Genomic DNA, 15,627 nt, shown 5'->3' on the forward strand with positions numbered 1-15,627 from the left:
GCCTGATGAGATTGAGGCTGAACTCCTTTGACATTAAAGGAGTAATAGGGTGGAAGAGGAGGGCTATGGGGGTTGGTTGGCACTGGTGCCCTAGGTGGGGAGCCCAGGTGCATGTCCCGGGCTTCATGTAACACCTCGCTGAATCCCAGAATGGCCTTGGAATGGGGACTGGCATTTCTCCCATCTTGTAGCTAGGGAAACTGAGGCCCAGAAAAGTTGGGTAACTTGCTTGAAGCACATGAGATCTGAATCCAGGCCAACCGATGCCAGAGCCTGTGTGCCTCATCACTGGGCATCCTGCCTTTCTGTCTGGGTAGATGGAAGCCCCTCATGGAAAGTCCCTAAGGTGTCGCTGCTGGGCGAGTGCTTCTCTTGGTGGAGGCGGGGTGGGGGGAAGGGGATTCTGAAGGGTTTGCTGTCACATAGGACATGAACTAACTTGACCAAGTCCCTTGCCCCCTCTGGGTCTCAGTGTCTCCATCTATAAAAATGCAGCATTCTAAGAGCATCCACCCCTACCTTCCTACTCTGGTGTTCACCTGAGGGACAACTCACCTGGAGATTTAGGCATCGGTTGCTTAGTAACTGAAATCAAGTTCTTGGCTGAGTGGAATGGAAACGGGGGAGGACAGGCAGCACTATGCCATGCCGATGCCACAGAGCCCACTCTTGTTTTCTCTTGTTTTAAGAATCTGTGAGTGCTGTCACCACTCCCCCACTCCACCTACACCCATCAAGGTGACCTAGTGCTTTAAGAGACTTGGGATGGGGATAAGCTCAGGGACATGAGGAAGGCCATCTTGAAAAGAAAACTGCCCTTAGGACTAAATCAGGCCTGGAGTTTCTCAGACAAGAAGAACACACACTCATTGTTCTGGAGGTTGCCACGGGAAGGGCCAATTAGTAGAGGTCTTGGCCAAGGCCTCAGGGCCCCATCCGCTCCCAGGGAGATGCTGTGTTTCAAGCCAGTCTTCTTAGTTCCACTCTCCACACCCCCATGCACCCTATATCGCTTTTGCTCCCTGAAGTGTTGGGAGTCCATGAACACAGGAGGAGGGAGCGCCTAAAGCTGTGGCCTCGGACCTGGCAGAGTAGGCAAGTCTCTCTTGAGGGCATGGGGATGGCTGTCCTGTGTGAGAAGGTCTCCTTGCCGTCTAGAATTCCATTATTAGCAACACATTCCTTTGGGTCTCAAGAGTTTGGTCTCCTTAAATTTCACCCTAACCTTAACCAAATGCAAATCCCATGGTAGAGGGAAGCCATTGTCATCACCAACACCCTAGTACAGGAGTCCCCAACCCCTGGGCCAGGGATTGGTACCAGTGGTGGCCTGTTAGGAACTGGGCTGCACAGCAGGAGGTGAGAGGGGGTGGGGCGAGTGAGCAAAGCTTCATCTGTATTTGCAGCAGCTCCCCAGCGCTAGCATCACTGCCTCAGCTCCACCTCAGACCATCAGGCATTAGATTCTCCTAGGAGCATTAGTCTCTGGTACCAAAAAGGTTGGGGACCGCTGCACTTAGTAGGTCTGGTTTTTGACTCTGAGAAGTGGTCGATTGCAAGGATTCCTGGGGAAGGGCGTAGAGGGCGTCCAGGCATGCTGTGCAACCTTGTTATGATAAACACTCCTCTTTGGGGCCAGGATTTCTCATGGGTACGACATGGGAATATATGATTGCTGGGGTCTCCTGACTCTGGCTTTGTGTCATTGTGAGACTGAACTTGGGCACTGGGAGTGGGCATGGACTGTAGAGATTGTGTGATTTCAGGCCGGCTCAGAGCACAGAATCTCAAATTCATGCCAACCCAATGGGCCCTGGCCTCGGATCTGGGCCAAGTAGATTCCAGAGAGCCCTTGCCCCCAATTTTCAGCACTCTCTTCCCCACACTAATCTGAAGCTTGTTCTAGTAGTTATAATAGAAGTGGTATAGCGCGGGTTTATTGAGCACTTGCTGTATACCAGACACTACGGTAAACCTTTACACGCCTTACCTCATTTAAACCTGGCTGACAGGTGGACTCTGGAAAAGCAGGCGGGCCGACTTCAGAGGTGCATGATCCAGCACCAAAACGGGTCCAGCCCCCACCCCCTCTAAGTTCCTCCTTCTCCAGGCACTCAGCCTGGAACAGTCCCATCAGTCATGCCCCTGTGGAGACGCTGACCACCATTCCCACTCTCCTTTGGGCATAAATGACTAGGCTGTGGGTGCCTTCTCCTCTGGGCAGGGGTGGGGCTCCCTGCTGGGAAGCTTGGGGACTGTACCAGACAATGGAGACAGGAGTAAGAAGGCCAAAGATAAGCCTCCGCCTTAGTGGCTGGGGAGCCCACAGGCTATTTCTGGGCCTAGGTAGATGAGAAAGGGGAAAGGGTGGGGGCAGCCCCCGGCATCGTGGAGCTCCTGCTGACTGAGCACACACCATGCGAGCACACGGTAAAGCTAAGTGCTTTACCCAGCACCTTATTTAACCATGATGGCACCATGAGGAACAAGTACCACTGATATTTTACAAACAGAGAAAGTGAGGCACAGAGATGTTACCTGCCCAGAGGTTCACAGCTAACGCATGGAACCATGATTTTTCAAGGCGTGGGAGGCTCCTGGCCTTAAAGGAAATGGGGAGCAGATAGAGCTAAGTGCCAACTTGGTTTGGGTCCAGGCCGGTGCCCCTGGGAAGAATTAGAGCCCAGCCCAAGTTCACAGAGTCCTAGGGAACCAGCCCTTTTATGTTCAGCCTCCCAGCTCTGCTAGAAATCAGAGCAATGAAGCTAAGGCACAGGCAGTAGAGACCCTGGCCTGAGGCAGAGGAATGGATTCTCTGACCTCCTAGCACACCCACCAGCCAGGCTGCATCCCTGGCTCCCTCTCTGTACCTCAAATCCAGAGAATACTCCATCCCATAACCTCGAAGTAAAGGAGTCACATTTCCACTTCTGCCAAAGAGCTTGCCTTCACTATTCTCAAAAATAAGCAGTCATTTTTCCAAAAAAGGGAAAAACACAAAGCAAGGCTGTCAATCTCGGGCCTCAGACAAATGGAATAAAGTTGTGACTTCTCTCGTTCAGAGTGCCTTCTCCCCCTTCCCAAAGTCACTTACTGTACATTCAGGCTGTCACAGGCTTTGAGATGCAAATTGCAGCAAGCAGAAGGCAGCATGAAGAACAAAGAACTATTGAGGAAAGATCCAAAAAATGGATTTGGAAAAGGCTCTCTGAATTCCCCAGGGAGAGGGGGAGACCTCTTGGAAGCGGGGAGCAGCGATGAAGATTTGGGGCTTTTCTATGGGAGAGAGAAGGACTGAGGCGTTCAATGCTCATTGTGGGGAGTGATAGGGAGGGAGACTTAGAGAAATCTGGAATGGAAGCACAGGCTCTGGGTGAGCAAAAAAGTCCAATTAGATTACAGTCTTCAGCACTGAGCTGGGCACTCTTGCCCCTTCTTTTAATATTAGGCCTCAAACATACTGTGAGTCATGGAGCTAACTGGTCTTCCAACTCCTGGGTTTGATTCCAGAGTGAGAGCAGTTGGGTCAGGTAACACTGTTGCAAGGGCTTGAAGAGGAAGATGCAAGCCCCCTTCAGTCTGGGAAGACCTGGCAGGGTACCACATTGTCCCTGGGGCCTGGAGGGGAGGGGATCCCAGCACCCTACCAGGGAAAACCACAGCTGGAGAAATGGGGCACAGTGTCTCTGGGACATGACCTCTGGTCAGCACAAGGCCTCCTTGCTAAACACCTACTGTGTGCAGGCCTTGTACAAATCAGACATGTTTCCCACCCTCTGGGGCTAAGTGGACTGCAAACTCCATGCCGACAGGGACTTGGTCTTGTTTATTGCTGCATCCCTGGTCCTGTGACCAGGACATAGTAGGTACTCAATAAATATTTGTTGGATAGATGGGTGGATAGGTGGGTGGATGAATGGATGGATGGATGGATGGATGGACAGACTAAACATCTAAGAAAATAAGGAAGTACTCTAGCGATAGACACAAAATGCCTCTGGCTAAGTACTGGGATGGGGAAAGCTTCATGGAGCCGACCTCATTTGAGTTGGGCCTTGAGGGATGAGAAGCCATTCTTGTATTCTTCACAGTATCTACCAGCACATTGGTAAGGACATATCTAACTAAAATGATGTTGGAAGAAAACAGAATGTGAGAGCCACATTGAACTCTAGAGATCACGTGGTCCAACCCCATCATTTTGCAGAAGAGAAAACCAGGGCACAGGAAGGTTAAATGACTCACCTAAGGTCACACAGTAACTATGTGGCAAGGCGGAGATTCAAGCAAGGTTTGTCTGCTTCTAGATCCTGATCGCTTAGCCCCTGTGCTGCGTTGCTCTCCTGCTCCAGGGCTCTGCTTTCCCCACTGAGATGCCTGTGAATTTTTGCTGCCATTCATCTGCCACTCACCCCAGCAGGGCCAGTGAGACTGGGAGCAACTCCCTAGTCCTGGTTAGGTCTCCCCACCATTGAATATCAGAGACAGAAGATGCAAAAAGAGGCCAAGCTGATTGCGTTGGGGGAGGAGAATGCAACACCCCATCCCCCAAACCGCAGGGGATGTTCTGCACCAGGTTGTTGAGACTGAGCAGGCGTTGAGGGGCTTGTACAAGGAGATAGGAGCGACCTCCAACTGGAGACCAAGCTTAAAACCCCAAACACAGAATCGGATTATTTTCATTACATGCAGCTAAATCTGCATATAAATTAACCGGGGACTCACGTTTCTGGAGAATGCAATGGTGCCCTGCCATTCTGAACTACTGGAAGGAGCAGTTAAGATGGACATGTTCAATAGTTCGTTCCATGGACCATAGAATTGGTTCCTCGAGCAAGACACGGGCAGGATCCTCTCAGAGAACTCCCACCTGCCTGGCTAACGAATGGGATGCTCTCTGAGCCTCTCAGAGACTAGGCCTGATGTAACTTGGGTCCCCAGTGCCTGGCACAGGGCTGGGTGCCCAGTCCATGTCACAGGACTGCAGGAATGTTATCTTGCCCGGTCCCCTGTTCCGGAACACCTCTCTCCACCTCTCTGACATGCGGTGTCAGTACATCAGATGAGCTCATGTAGTACTGGTTGAATTAACATTCAATGAGATATTTGGAGACATTAGAATGACAGCAATGATAACACGAAGCACATCGACAGACATGCCTCTCCCTAACCCTCTGTGAAGTGGGCAGGCATGCGACTGGGAGAGCCCTGGGTTTAAATTCTGCCACTTGAGTTCTCCAAACCTCTGTTTCTTCATCCACTGGGGAGAATAACTGTACTTTCACCTTGGAACTTGAGGTGAGACTCCAAAAGAGCAGGTACGTTAGACCGTCAAAATCACCTAAGTGATTCTAGAGTGGAGCCAGGGCTGAGACCCACTGGGTTATGGGGAGAACCCAGACTCCTGATGTCCAGGCTAGGCTTCTTTCTTTTCTACCAGGTGCCAGGTGGGGTACTAGGTAGCTGACTAAAGCTTAGGCATGCAAGGCTCGGCTTCTAGCTTTGGCTTTCTTGGGCCTGGATCTGGAGGTGACAGGCAGCCCTCCCGGAGTGCAGCAGGAAAGGGGCGGTTCAAGTGGTTAATCAGGCCTGGGCACAGTACCTGTTCTCCAGAATATTCATAAGGCTCCTCCAGCTGCGCCAGGCAATCAGGGTGCTGATTGCTCCCCCATCTGCAGCTTAACATTCCACTCGAGAGAGGAGAGAGCTGGCAGTTGAATGTTAACTAGGGAAAAAACAGGTTCTGGCCTTTACAACAGCAGCCCGAGCAAAAGCCCGGGGAAGACAAATCCACTCCTTTGAGAACTGCCAGCCAGCCAGAACTCAGCCATTCACCAGTATCGTGGGCTGTGGAAGGAGTCATGGATTCAGAAATAAGTGAGCTGGTTTCAGGTCCAGCTCCTGCACTGCCCAGCTCCACACCTGCCTCTGCAGCCTCACTTACCCCAGCTGTAAAATGGGGATAGCTCTACCTACCACCCAAGGGGATGGATTAAGGCAGAGTTCATTGGATCGGAGTGCTGGACAAAGGCAAGGCATCAACATTACTGTTTGGAATTGCTGTGGACAGGGCTTCCTACCCTGGAGAAAAGATTTTACTCACAAATATTGAAATCTCAGGCAAACTGGTTTTGAGAGAAATGGAATAAAGAGAGAGACTTTCCCTGGAAGAGTGGGAGTCTCTCTCAGAAGGCTCAAGAATTTAGGGGTCCTGGGCTACTGCTGGTCTCTTCTGGCCCAAACTTCTCAGAGAAGCAAGAAAGGAATGGGAAGGACACCTAACAGTAGATGGAAAACAATTCAGAAAAGAACAACAAAAGCAGACAGGGTTCTGGGCCTTCTTGTTGCTCAGGAAAACAGTCTGGAGCCATTGTAGGGACAATGTAGCAGAGAGACAAAAGTGTGCCACACGAGTTCACGGATCATAATTAACGCTCAAAGCAATCATTAGGATTCACCAAGAAACAACCCGAATCTTTTCTGTATTTGAATGGAATACACAGGAAACTGTTTTTAGGGAGATTTCTATCAAACTGAGGGAGAAAATCTGGAGCTGAAATAATATAATCTTCTTCCCAGCAAATCGGCCAGTGTGGAACAGCTCATCTCTGCTGAGATAATGAGGGGGTTTTGGATTCGGCACTATTGTTATTGTTTCTTAGCCCTGCCTCCCCGCCCCCACCAGCCTGGCTGCCTGCCGTTGACTGCAAGCCCAGCCTCAGCACAGTGGGCAGGAGACCTACAGCCCTGGCCCAGGCAGCAGGAGAAGTGTGTTTGTGTGGGTGTGTGTGTGGGGGGTTGGGGGGGTTGGCACTGATGCCAAAGCAGCCCCTCTTTCGGGGCAGGACCCTGCTCCACAGAATCTGGGGTCTTGTCTCAAACTAAATGAACCGTTCAGAACTAGGAGCCACCTCATCCTCCCAGCCATCCAGAACCACCACCCGCTCCTGACCACGGCCACCCCTTGCCCTCACTATGTATAGCTCCATTAAGTTAGCATTTCTCCAGCGAGTTCGTAAGCATGTGTTAATCCGGGAGAAAACATCTGCGACATACATGTGGGAGTGCCAGACCCAGCTGGCTGCGGCTGCGTGGCTTCGGAGACCTCGGGGGCTGCCACGTAATGTCGACAAACCGCTTTTATTAGATTTTCCCCCCTGAAGTACAAAATATTAAGTGTTCATCTAAAAAATATTTAGAAAATATTGCTAAGGAAAAAGAAGAAAATGAAAGCGCACCCACGATCTTAATACTGGAAGATAACCACTTTTAACATTAGGTGTATGCTTTCTGTCTTTTCCCAACAGGTAGATGGATACGTAATTTTTTAATGGGGCTTTAAATATTTTACCTTTCCCCCCCTTAACTATAATGTCATAAATAGTTTTCTCTCATTAAATATTCTCAAAGTATGGTCTGAAACCTCCAGGGAATCCCCAAGACTTTTTCTGGGAGTCTGTTGGGTTAAAACTATGTTCATAATAATACAAAGACATTATTTGCCATTTCCTCTCATTCTCTCCAGGGTGCACAGCGGAGTCTTCCAGAGGCTGCACGATGTGTGATGTCTCAACAGGACCAATGCAGAAGCAGACATGCAAACCCTGCTGTCTTCTATAACCAAACTAATTTAAAGAGATTTGCCAAAGTGTAAAACAATGCCATTCATCTAATTTTACTTTTTTTGTTTTGGACAATAAAGTTATTTTTTTGTAAAAATATGGGTTTTTTTGGGGGGGGAGGAGAACATGAAATGGGTTTATTATTATTATTTTAAGTAAATTAACAAATACATGTTTTTGAAATCTCTTCGTTTTTATTTCGAATATGCTAAATACTGGTAAGAGTATCAAGAGATTCCGAGGCCGAACACTTCGGAGCGACTGCCCTGCATCATCAGTTTTGATGACTGCATGGTATCCTGTTGTGTGGCCGCCCCCTAATTTGTTCACCCAGTTCCTTACGTACGGACCTGCAGGTCGTTTCCAGTTTTCACAATTATAAAAGTGCTGCACAAACCATCGCGTACGTAAAGTGAAAATCTCACGAAATGAGAGAAAACAAAAGACCTAACTGGCAATGTGAACCATCGCTATCAGTCCAATATTCATCAAATTCAATGAAATATATCAGAGAATGTGAACAAATAAAGTTGAAAAGCTATGTGTACATTGACTATGTATGTATATATACAGATGCATTGTATATTTCTATAGAAACTTATACTCTATAAAGAGTACTTTCTTTTCTGCTGTCCATAAAGTGTTTACAAAATCTGATCATATTTTATATCAGTGCTACTCACAGCGTAAAACTCTTTGTTTGGTACCATTACAGAAATCGAGAGGAAGAGTTTAGAAACATTTATTGTGATTTGAGAGAGACATTTTATTTTTAATGGAAAAGATAAAAAAAAATTGATGTTTGTGAAAAAATCAAGTACTAAAATTGCAGAATACATTACTCGAGAATGTTTCTGTAGGATGGATTCCTAGAAGTAGAATGGCTGGACCAGTGAACGTGCATCTTTAATTGTTAATACATATTGCCAAGTTGCCTCTATGTTCATCTCACAGATGTAATACACAAAATACGCCAAGAGTGCATTTGAGTGCCTGTTCTCTCACAACTTTGGCAACAAGAAAGATCATTGCTCTTCTAAATCTTTTCCTCTTTAACAGGTTAAATGATATATTTTGTCTTCCGAGAATTGCTTATTCATATCCTTAGCTCATTTTCTATTAGGTTCTATTTCCTATTGATTTCTCTGGGACCCTCATATATCCTGGACACGTATCTTGTTATATATTTTAACTATTGTACTCAATTATGTGGTTTCCTTTAATTTTGCTTACATGTCTCATTGTAGTACAGGAACTTTACTTTGAAAAAAATTATTCTAATCTATTAATCATTTCGGTTATGGCTTGGGGATTCTCTTCTTGCTTAGAAAGTCTTTTCTCATGGCATAATTTTAAAAATGCTCTCCATTTCCCTCTAACATACTTGCAGCTTTTCCCCTTCCCTTCCCTTCCTTTCCCTTCCTATCTCTTTGCAATCTTTAATCCATCTTCAATGAACTTTTGTTATTATGTGAGGCATTGACTATTGACCTTTGCAAGCCGTATAGTGGAGTATGGCAGGGGGCCAGCAATGCCGTTGAGCCCTAGTAAGAACTTTGCCGAGGACGTGCAGACCTGCTGCTGCTGGAGCTGAGCTGGTGCCTGAGGCAGACAGGTATCTGAACCCATCTGGTTCTGGAGGGGAGGCAAGCTACATTTCGGAATCCTTCCAAATGTGTTAGAACCACTGAGGGCATTTGCAAAGTTGAGGAGCTGAGCTGACGACTCCCCCTAGGAAGTAGCAAAACATCTTAAACGTGTCATGTCGTTCACAAGAAGTTTTCATGTCCATTATCCCACTCAAAGCCAACATCTTGGGTACAGGTGGAGGAGGATTTAGGATCCCCACTGTGCCATTACAGGAAAATAATGTCAAAGGGCTGGCAAGCGGCAGAGTCCAACTAGAACCCAGACCTCCTGCCACCAAGTCCACTGCTTCTCAGACCTCTCTGTGCCTCACTCAGGCTTTGTCCTCAGTGTCATTATAGCTGCCTCCTTTGGTGGAAGGGAGGACCTGGCCCAAATCTTTCTCAAATCTGTGCTCCCCCACTGTGGGTAGGAGACTGGAAAAATCCATCCTCCACCACCAGCTGATGGTGGATTTCAAGAACCAAGGCTTCCTTCCCCATGCACCTCCTCCTCCCCCTGAGCAGTTTGGTGGAGGGTGGGCGAGGAGATGAGTCAGGACAGGAAGGGAGAGCTCAGCCATAAACAAGTAGGACTGACAGCGAGCACTTTTTCTGAGGCGCGTGACCTCCCACGGGCCTCTAGGGACTGCCTGAATGACAGAGCTTCAAAATTTCATGATCTGGGCTTTGCAGATTTAATTTGCTATATTCACAAAGGCAGCCACAGGAGGGGAGAACTTTTAGATGGAAAGTGGGGGTGAGGGAGAAAGTAAATGATTACCAGTCTCTCAGTGAAGTGCTTGCAACGTTTTTGTTTTAGCGAGTATACCATTTTTGAAGACGTCCAGTGTGCCTTTGGCTGGGTCTTCACCCCTTCCAGCTCCAAACCAAAAGGACATCCAGGACACAGCATGGTAGAGCTGGACCTGGCCTTGGAGATCAGATGTTCCAGTCCCTCAGGTTAATGGGAACTCTAAATACCCTGAGGGAAGTGACTCGTCCAAGTGCACACCTTTGGGGAAATTCTGGGAACAGACCTCAGGTCTCTTGGATCCCAGCCTGCATTTGTTCTGGTGAATCTCAGGAAAACCTTGGGAAGGCACAGCCACTGGACACATGATGAGGAAGTAATGGGTGGTGGAGGGCTGAGAGAAATAAGGGCAACAGGCTCAGTACTGACCAAGGAGGCTTTTCTCTGCCCTGGGACTGCAGCCAGGGTTAGGGAGGTGCCAGGCACCTACCTGCTCCAGAGGGATGACTAGGAAGGACCCTCCTCCCGCACTCTCAGTGACGATGGCCAGGAAGCGGGTGTTGACGGCACAAAAGTGGTTATCGTGCACATTCTTGGTGATGGGGATCCCGTCGAAGCAGTGCTCCCGGTTGGCCACCTTCCCATACACGTTCCGGAACTTGGAGCTGCGGTATTGCGGACGCCAGGACATCTGTGAGGGGCCAGGAGAGACTAGAGTCAGGCTGGTCGCTGTTTCCAAAAGGGCCTGGGTGGGACTTGGGGAGGGATGCTGCTCCCCAGGGATGCAGGAAGTGGGCCAGTCCTAGTGCCGCCCTCAGGATCCCGGGAGAGGAAAGGAGTCTCTAAGAATTGTGTGCCCGGCCCTGTGCTAGAGGATGCACTCTTTTAATAAAGCTCTACAGGAGCAAAGACCAGCATGAGGGCAGTCACATGTGTCTTGCTGTTGGTACACATGCCCATTCCACCTTCCAGAAAGGACGTAGGGTCCTTTCACTTCCAAGGGACGTGCCATGTGACAGAGCAGACCATCCACCCCCAAACCCGTATGAGCTGCCTCCTGTGTACCAGAAACCGCTCAGTTCGGTACAGGAAGGGCAGACAGAGAAGGCTGTGTGTTCGGAAAGAACATTGCTGACGGTGAGAGGTGGGACGACGATGTCTCCCTCTATGAGTAAGGAGGCAAACGACTACCCATTGTCATCCTCTCCTCTGATTCTCTCTAGGGCTTCTAATCCATAAGTGCACCCAGAAATTGCTTAGTCCTATATGTCATCACCAGGCACAGAGAGGTGAAGTGACTTGTCCAAGGTCACACAGCTAATGAATAGGGCTATGAACACAGGTCTTCTGACTGGAAATCTGAGACTTTTTCCTATGCCAGACTACCCTTTAGAACAAGACTTCTCCATGTGTGGCCCACAGATCAACTGTATCAAAATCGTCTGGTGTAGGGGAGGTTTCTGAGCCTCCCCCACATCATTTGTTAGAAATGCTGACTCCTGGGTCCCAGTCCAGACCTACTGAATTCATTATTTGGAGCATGGAGCCCACAAATGAGCATTTAAATCTAGTTCCTATCCCCTGCAGCGAGACAGAAGCACACTAAAGTTTGAGAGCCCTTGTTTTAGAGAATGGAGTGACGCCCCTCCCCAGCCCTTCCAGCCCACCAACCATGACACAGGCTCCAACCAACCAGCAAAACCAGCGGTTCCTACTACATGCCTGTCCCGTGCTACACACAGCGGAGAACACAGATGCGCACAAGTGGGTGGGCGAGGACGGGGCAGGCAGCCTGCACTGGCGTCCGGCTTCGCTGTAGGATGGTGCCTCCTATGGGGAACCCTGTGAATGGACACCATCACACGTGGAGCCCAAGTAGGCGCTCTCCTGGCTGACATGCATCCAATGAGCCACAAGCCAGCACCCAGCCGGGGGCCTGACTACAGCAGGAACTCTATACATGCTCTGTAAAATGAACGTGCCTCTGGCCCGACTTTGCCATTATTTTTCCCTCTCCTTTCTGCCAAATCTCCTGATGTACCCTGAGGATCCCTCTCCATCTCAGGACAGAAGTAGGCAGGCTCATTTCTTCACATGAAGTTTCCAAGGGAAGGAAAACAAAAGGAAACACGGCCACAGAATCAGGAAACCAACTCTGAGAATGTTCCACCTGGAAGAGACAGAGTGATTTCCAACACTTTCATAACAGATTGAATTTTTGCCAGGTCCATATACCTCCCATACCATATTTTTCTTTGAATTGATTCATTATTTTTTAACTTAACTTTATTAGCAATAATATCTGGTCGGTCACTCCTGGCTGTGTGACCTCAGGCAAGCCCCCCTGGCTCTCTGGGCATCTGACTCTTCCTCAGGATTACATCAGCGATTCTCAGGGTGGAGTCCCAGGTGGTCACTCATGGTTCCTTCACGTGGTACAGAGATAAAGCTTTTAATTCGAGTGATTATGTGTTTATTTTAATTTGCACTAGAAAAAATATCACTTGCATGACAAATTCATGCTTTCATAGATATTATTGCTAATAAAGTTAAGTTAAAAAATAATAAATCAATTCAAAGAAAAATATGGTATGGGTGGTACATGGACCTGGCAAAAATTCAATCTGTTATGAAAGTGTTGGAAATCACTCTGTCTCTTCCAGGTGGAACATTCTAGATGACAGAGTTCCCATGTAAGAGGAAGGAGGTGGTGCTGAGCTTGCTCGTTTCAACCTCCCGCTCCTTGCTGGTGCATTTCTGGCCTGGAATGCCTTCTCCCTTCTCTGGCCAGCCTAACCTTAGCCTTCAGGGCCTGACGAAACCCTGACTCCACAGCCCAGACTCCACAGCCCAGACTCCACAGCCCGCCGCGAGCCCCTCGGAACCCCTGGACAGCTAGCACCTCTCCCTTGGCTCCTACTCTAGACCTTGTCACAGGCTCTCTCAGTGAGGGCAGCCAGTGACCCCAAGGCCTGAGCGGGACTGAAGACTGGTCTGTGCTCTTCCTGGGCAGGTCCAGTGGGTTCTGGATGCCGTGGGGAGACCTGCTGGGCACTTGGCCCATGACACGTCCAGCCCCTCCTTGAAGGGAGCTCAGCCTGGTGGGGAGAAAGACAGACAGGTAAGCTCAGCTTCCTCCAGAAGGCTCAGGGAGCCACTTCCTAGCCTGAGTCCAGTGAGCAGGACCACGAGTTCTCTACCTAGCCCCAGCATAGCCCATGGCCAGGCACCTGGGATGGGTTGAACAAGGTCTGTTTATAATGGACCAGCTCCGTGCATTTCCTCACTGCGGCCTTCACTGCAAGGTCTTATGGGCAGCTGTGAGGGGAAGGGTACAAGAACTGAACTGGGAGCCAGGCAGATCTAGATGCAAGTGCCGCCTCTGCTGCTGTCTAGCTGTGTGACTTGGACAAGCCACTTAACCTCTCTGTGCTACCTCCACCTGCTCTTATATAAAGGAGGCTAACAGTTTCCAAGCACGAGGAGGAGTCAGTGCCAAGCTGCTGTGATAGGCACAGCACAGGCCTGGTACCCCTCTGAATGTTCACTTAATAGGCAGAATCTGAGGCAGGAGAGGAAAGGCTGGGCTCTGTGGCGGCTGCCCTCCTACCCTGTCCTTTCCTAACACCCCAGAGCTCTGCAGGCTGAGGGGGGCGGCACTGAGCACAGGCTCTCAGGGTCCCCAGTATTTTCCGCCAGGCTGAGGATCAACAAACTCGCCAGACTTTCCACACCGTATACATATTTACCCGGATGAAACGTGCAGTTGCTAGTCTTTTCTGGGTCTGTTTTTCCATCTGGCTTTACCACTTCCTCCTCCACCTCTCCTCTACTTTTCTCCTTCCTCTTTTCTTTGCTCTTTCTGCTTTGTCCCACTCCTTGCTCTTTCTTCCCTCTACCATCTCCCTGGGTCCCCATTCCTCAGGGTGTATATACAGCAACTTAGAGGCATTCGTGGCCAAGGCTCTTAGTGGACATGCTTGCATTCTTCTTGAACACGTCTCATGTTGCTTCTCACAGCCCAGCTAGCTTTTCTCAGCTAGATGCTGTGTCCTGGAGGGCCAGAACCCTCAGGCTGCGGGGTCTGCACTCAGCAGACATGTTCTTCTAATGAGCATGTCTCCTGGGGTTGACACTCCCTCCTCCCCTAGCCCCCAAGCAGGCTCTAGAATGATAGAGACCTGCTTCCTGGGGAAAAATAGAGAGTATTTTTTCAGGGGCTTTGTCCTCAGCAAGCCAGGCACTGGCCTCTCCTTATTGGCTGGTAAACTGGGGCTGGATCATCATAGAGATTCTCCGTGTTGGACCTTTGAAAGGCCTGGTGGAGAAAGGATTGGGCCCTTGCTGATCGATTGTTCCTCCTCATTGAGCCTGCAGCTTCCCCCACATGTACCCACAGCAGGGATGCATGGCCGGGCACTGACCTCTGACTCTGCATTCCTGCATTTCCACTCCCCCTTCTGACTCCTACAAACCTTGGGGAAGATGCTTTGACTCTCTGAGTCTCAGGTGCTCCATCTCTAAAATGAGATCCATAATTTTTACTTTGTGTGGTTGTTTGAAGAATAAAAATGAGATAACGAAGGTACAAACTTTCATAGGTCCAGTCTATTGAGAGGTGCTCTGGAAACCAGCAGATACAGACCCTGCTTTTAAATATCTTACAAGCTAGTGGAGGAGATGAAACTGATGCCTGACAAGTTTACGATAACCCAACAATGACACTGGGTGGCAAACAGACTATACAGACAGTAAGTGCTACAGGAAGAAGAAGAGGTCAGGGAAGGAGAGAGGGGATCAGTGCGGGCTTCATGAAGCCATCCAACCCACACCAGGCACCAGGCACTGTGCATACATCAGCTGGTCTTGTAACCCGCCTTGGGTGAGAACTACAGGGCGGTATACAGGGTAGGAAACAGACTCAGTCCAAGTTCACACAGCAAGTGCAGGGTTGATCTGAACCTATCCTTTCTGACTCTGCGGTCCATTTTATGTTTTCTCCAACTTTTCATTACGAAATATTTCAACATACAGAAATAGTTGAGAGAATGGTACAATAATCACCCACCATCTAGGTGAATTATTGTTAACATTTTGCCATACTTCTGTGTGTGTATACTTTTTTTTTCTTTCCTGCAATCATCTGAAAGGAAGTTGCAAACATCATGACTCCTGCCCCATTATTGCACAGCATGCATTTCCTACAAAGGAGGACAATTTCCTACATTAGCACATCACATCCGAGAACGTTAACAATTCTTTGATACCATATAATACCCAGTCCATATTCAAAATTCTCCAAAATGACTTTTATAGCAATTCCATATTTTGAACCAGGGTGAAGAGCCACATTGCTTCCGTGTGTTTCATTTTGTTGCGATCTCTTGTTTGCCTCCTTTAAATCTAGAACATTCCAATTACCTTTTCAAAAAAAAATTTTTTTAAGTAGCATTGACTCTTTGAAGACACCAAATCAGTTGTCTTATAAACTGTCGCAGCAATTTGTCTCATGTTGCTTGGTGGTGTCTTCAAAGCAATTCCTGTGTTCCCCAGAAACTTTAGGAGTTGGGTGGAAAGCTTTGGTTCAATGCAGGTTAAAGACACCCCTGTCATTAATTGGCTTTGC

At 48.7% G+C, this 15,627-nt stretch overlaps 1 protein-coding gene across 2 annotated transcripts in view; it reads right to left on the bottom strand.

Annotated features, from left to right (window-relative positions):
* The window catches only part of CORO2B (coronin 2B), a 128,161-nt gene that overhangs the window by 53,677 nt on the left and 58,857 nt on the right, over positions 1–15,627 (bottom strand). For both annotated transcript variants that reach the window (XM_039865200.1, XM_039865199.1), the window contains exon 2: positions 10,492–10,692. In XM_039865200.1, coding sequence (XP_039721134.1) covers positions 10,492–10,692 — 201 coding nt within the window. The remainder of the gene's footprint in view (positions 1–10,491; positions 10,693–15,627) is intronic.

This window comes from Pteropus medius, unplaced genomic scaffold (genome assembly GCF_902729225.1).
Source record: "Pteropus medius unplaced genomic scaffold, Ma_sr-lr_union100, whole genome shotgun sequence".
NCBI classification, from domain to species: Eukaryota; Metazoa; Chordata; class Mammalia; order Chiroptera; family Pteropodidae; genus Pteropus; species Pteropus medius.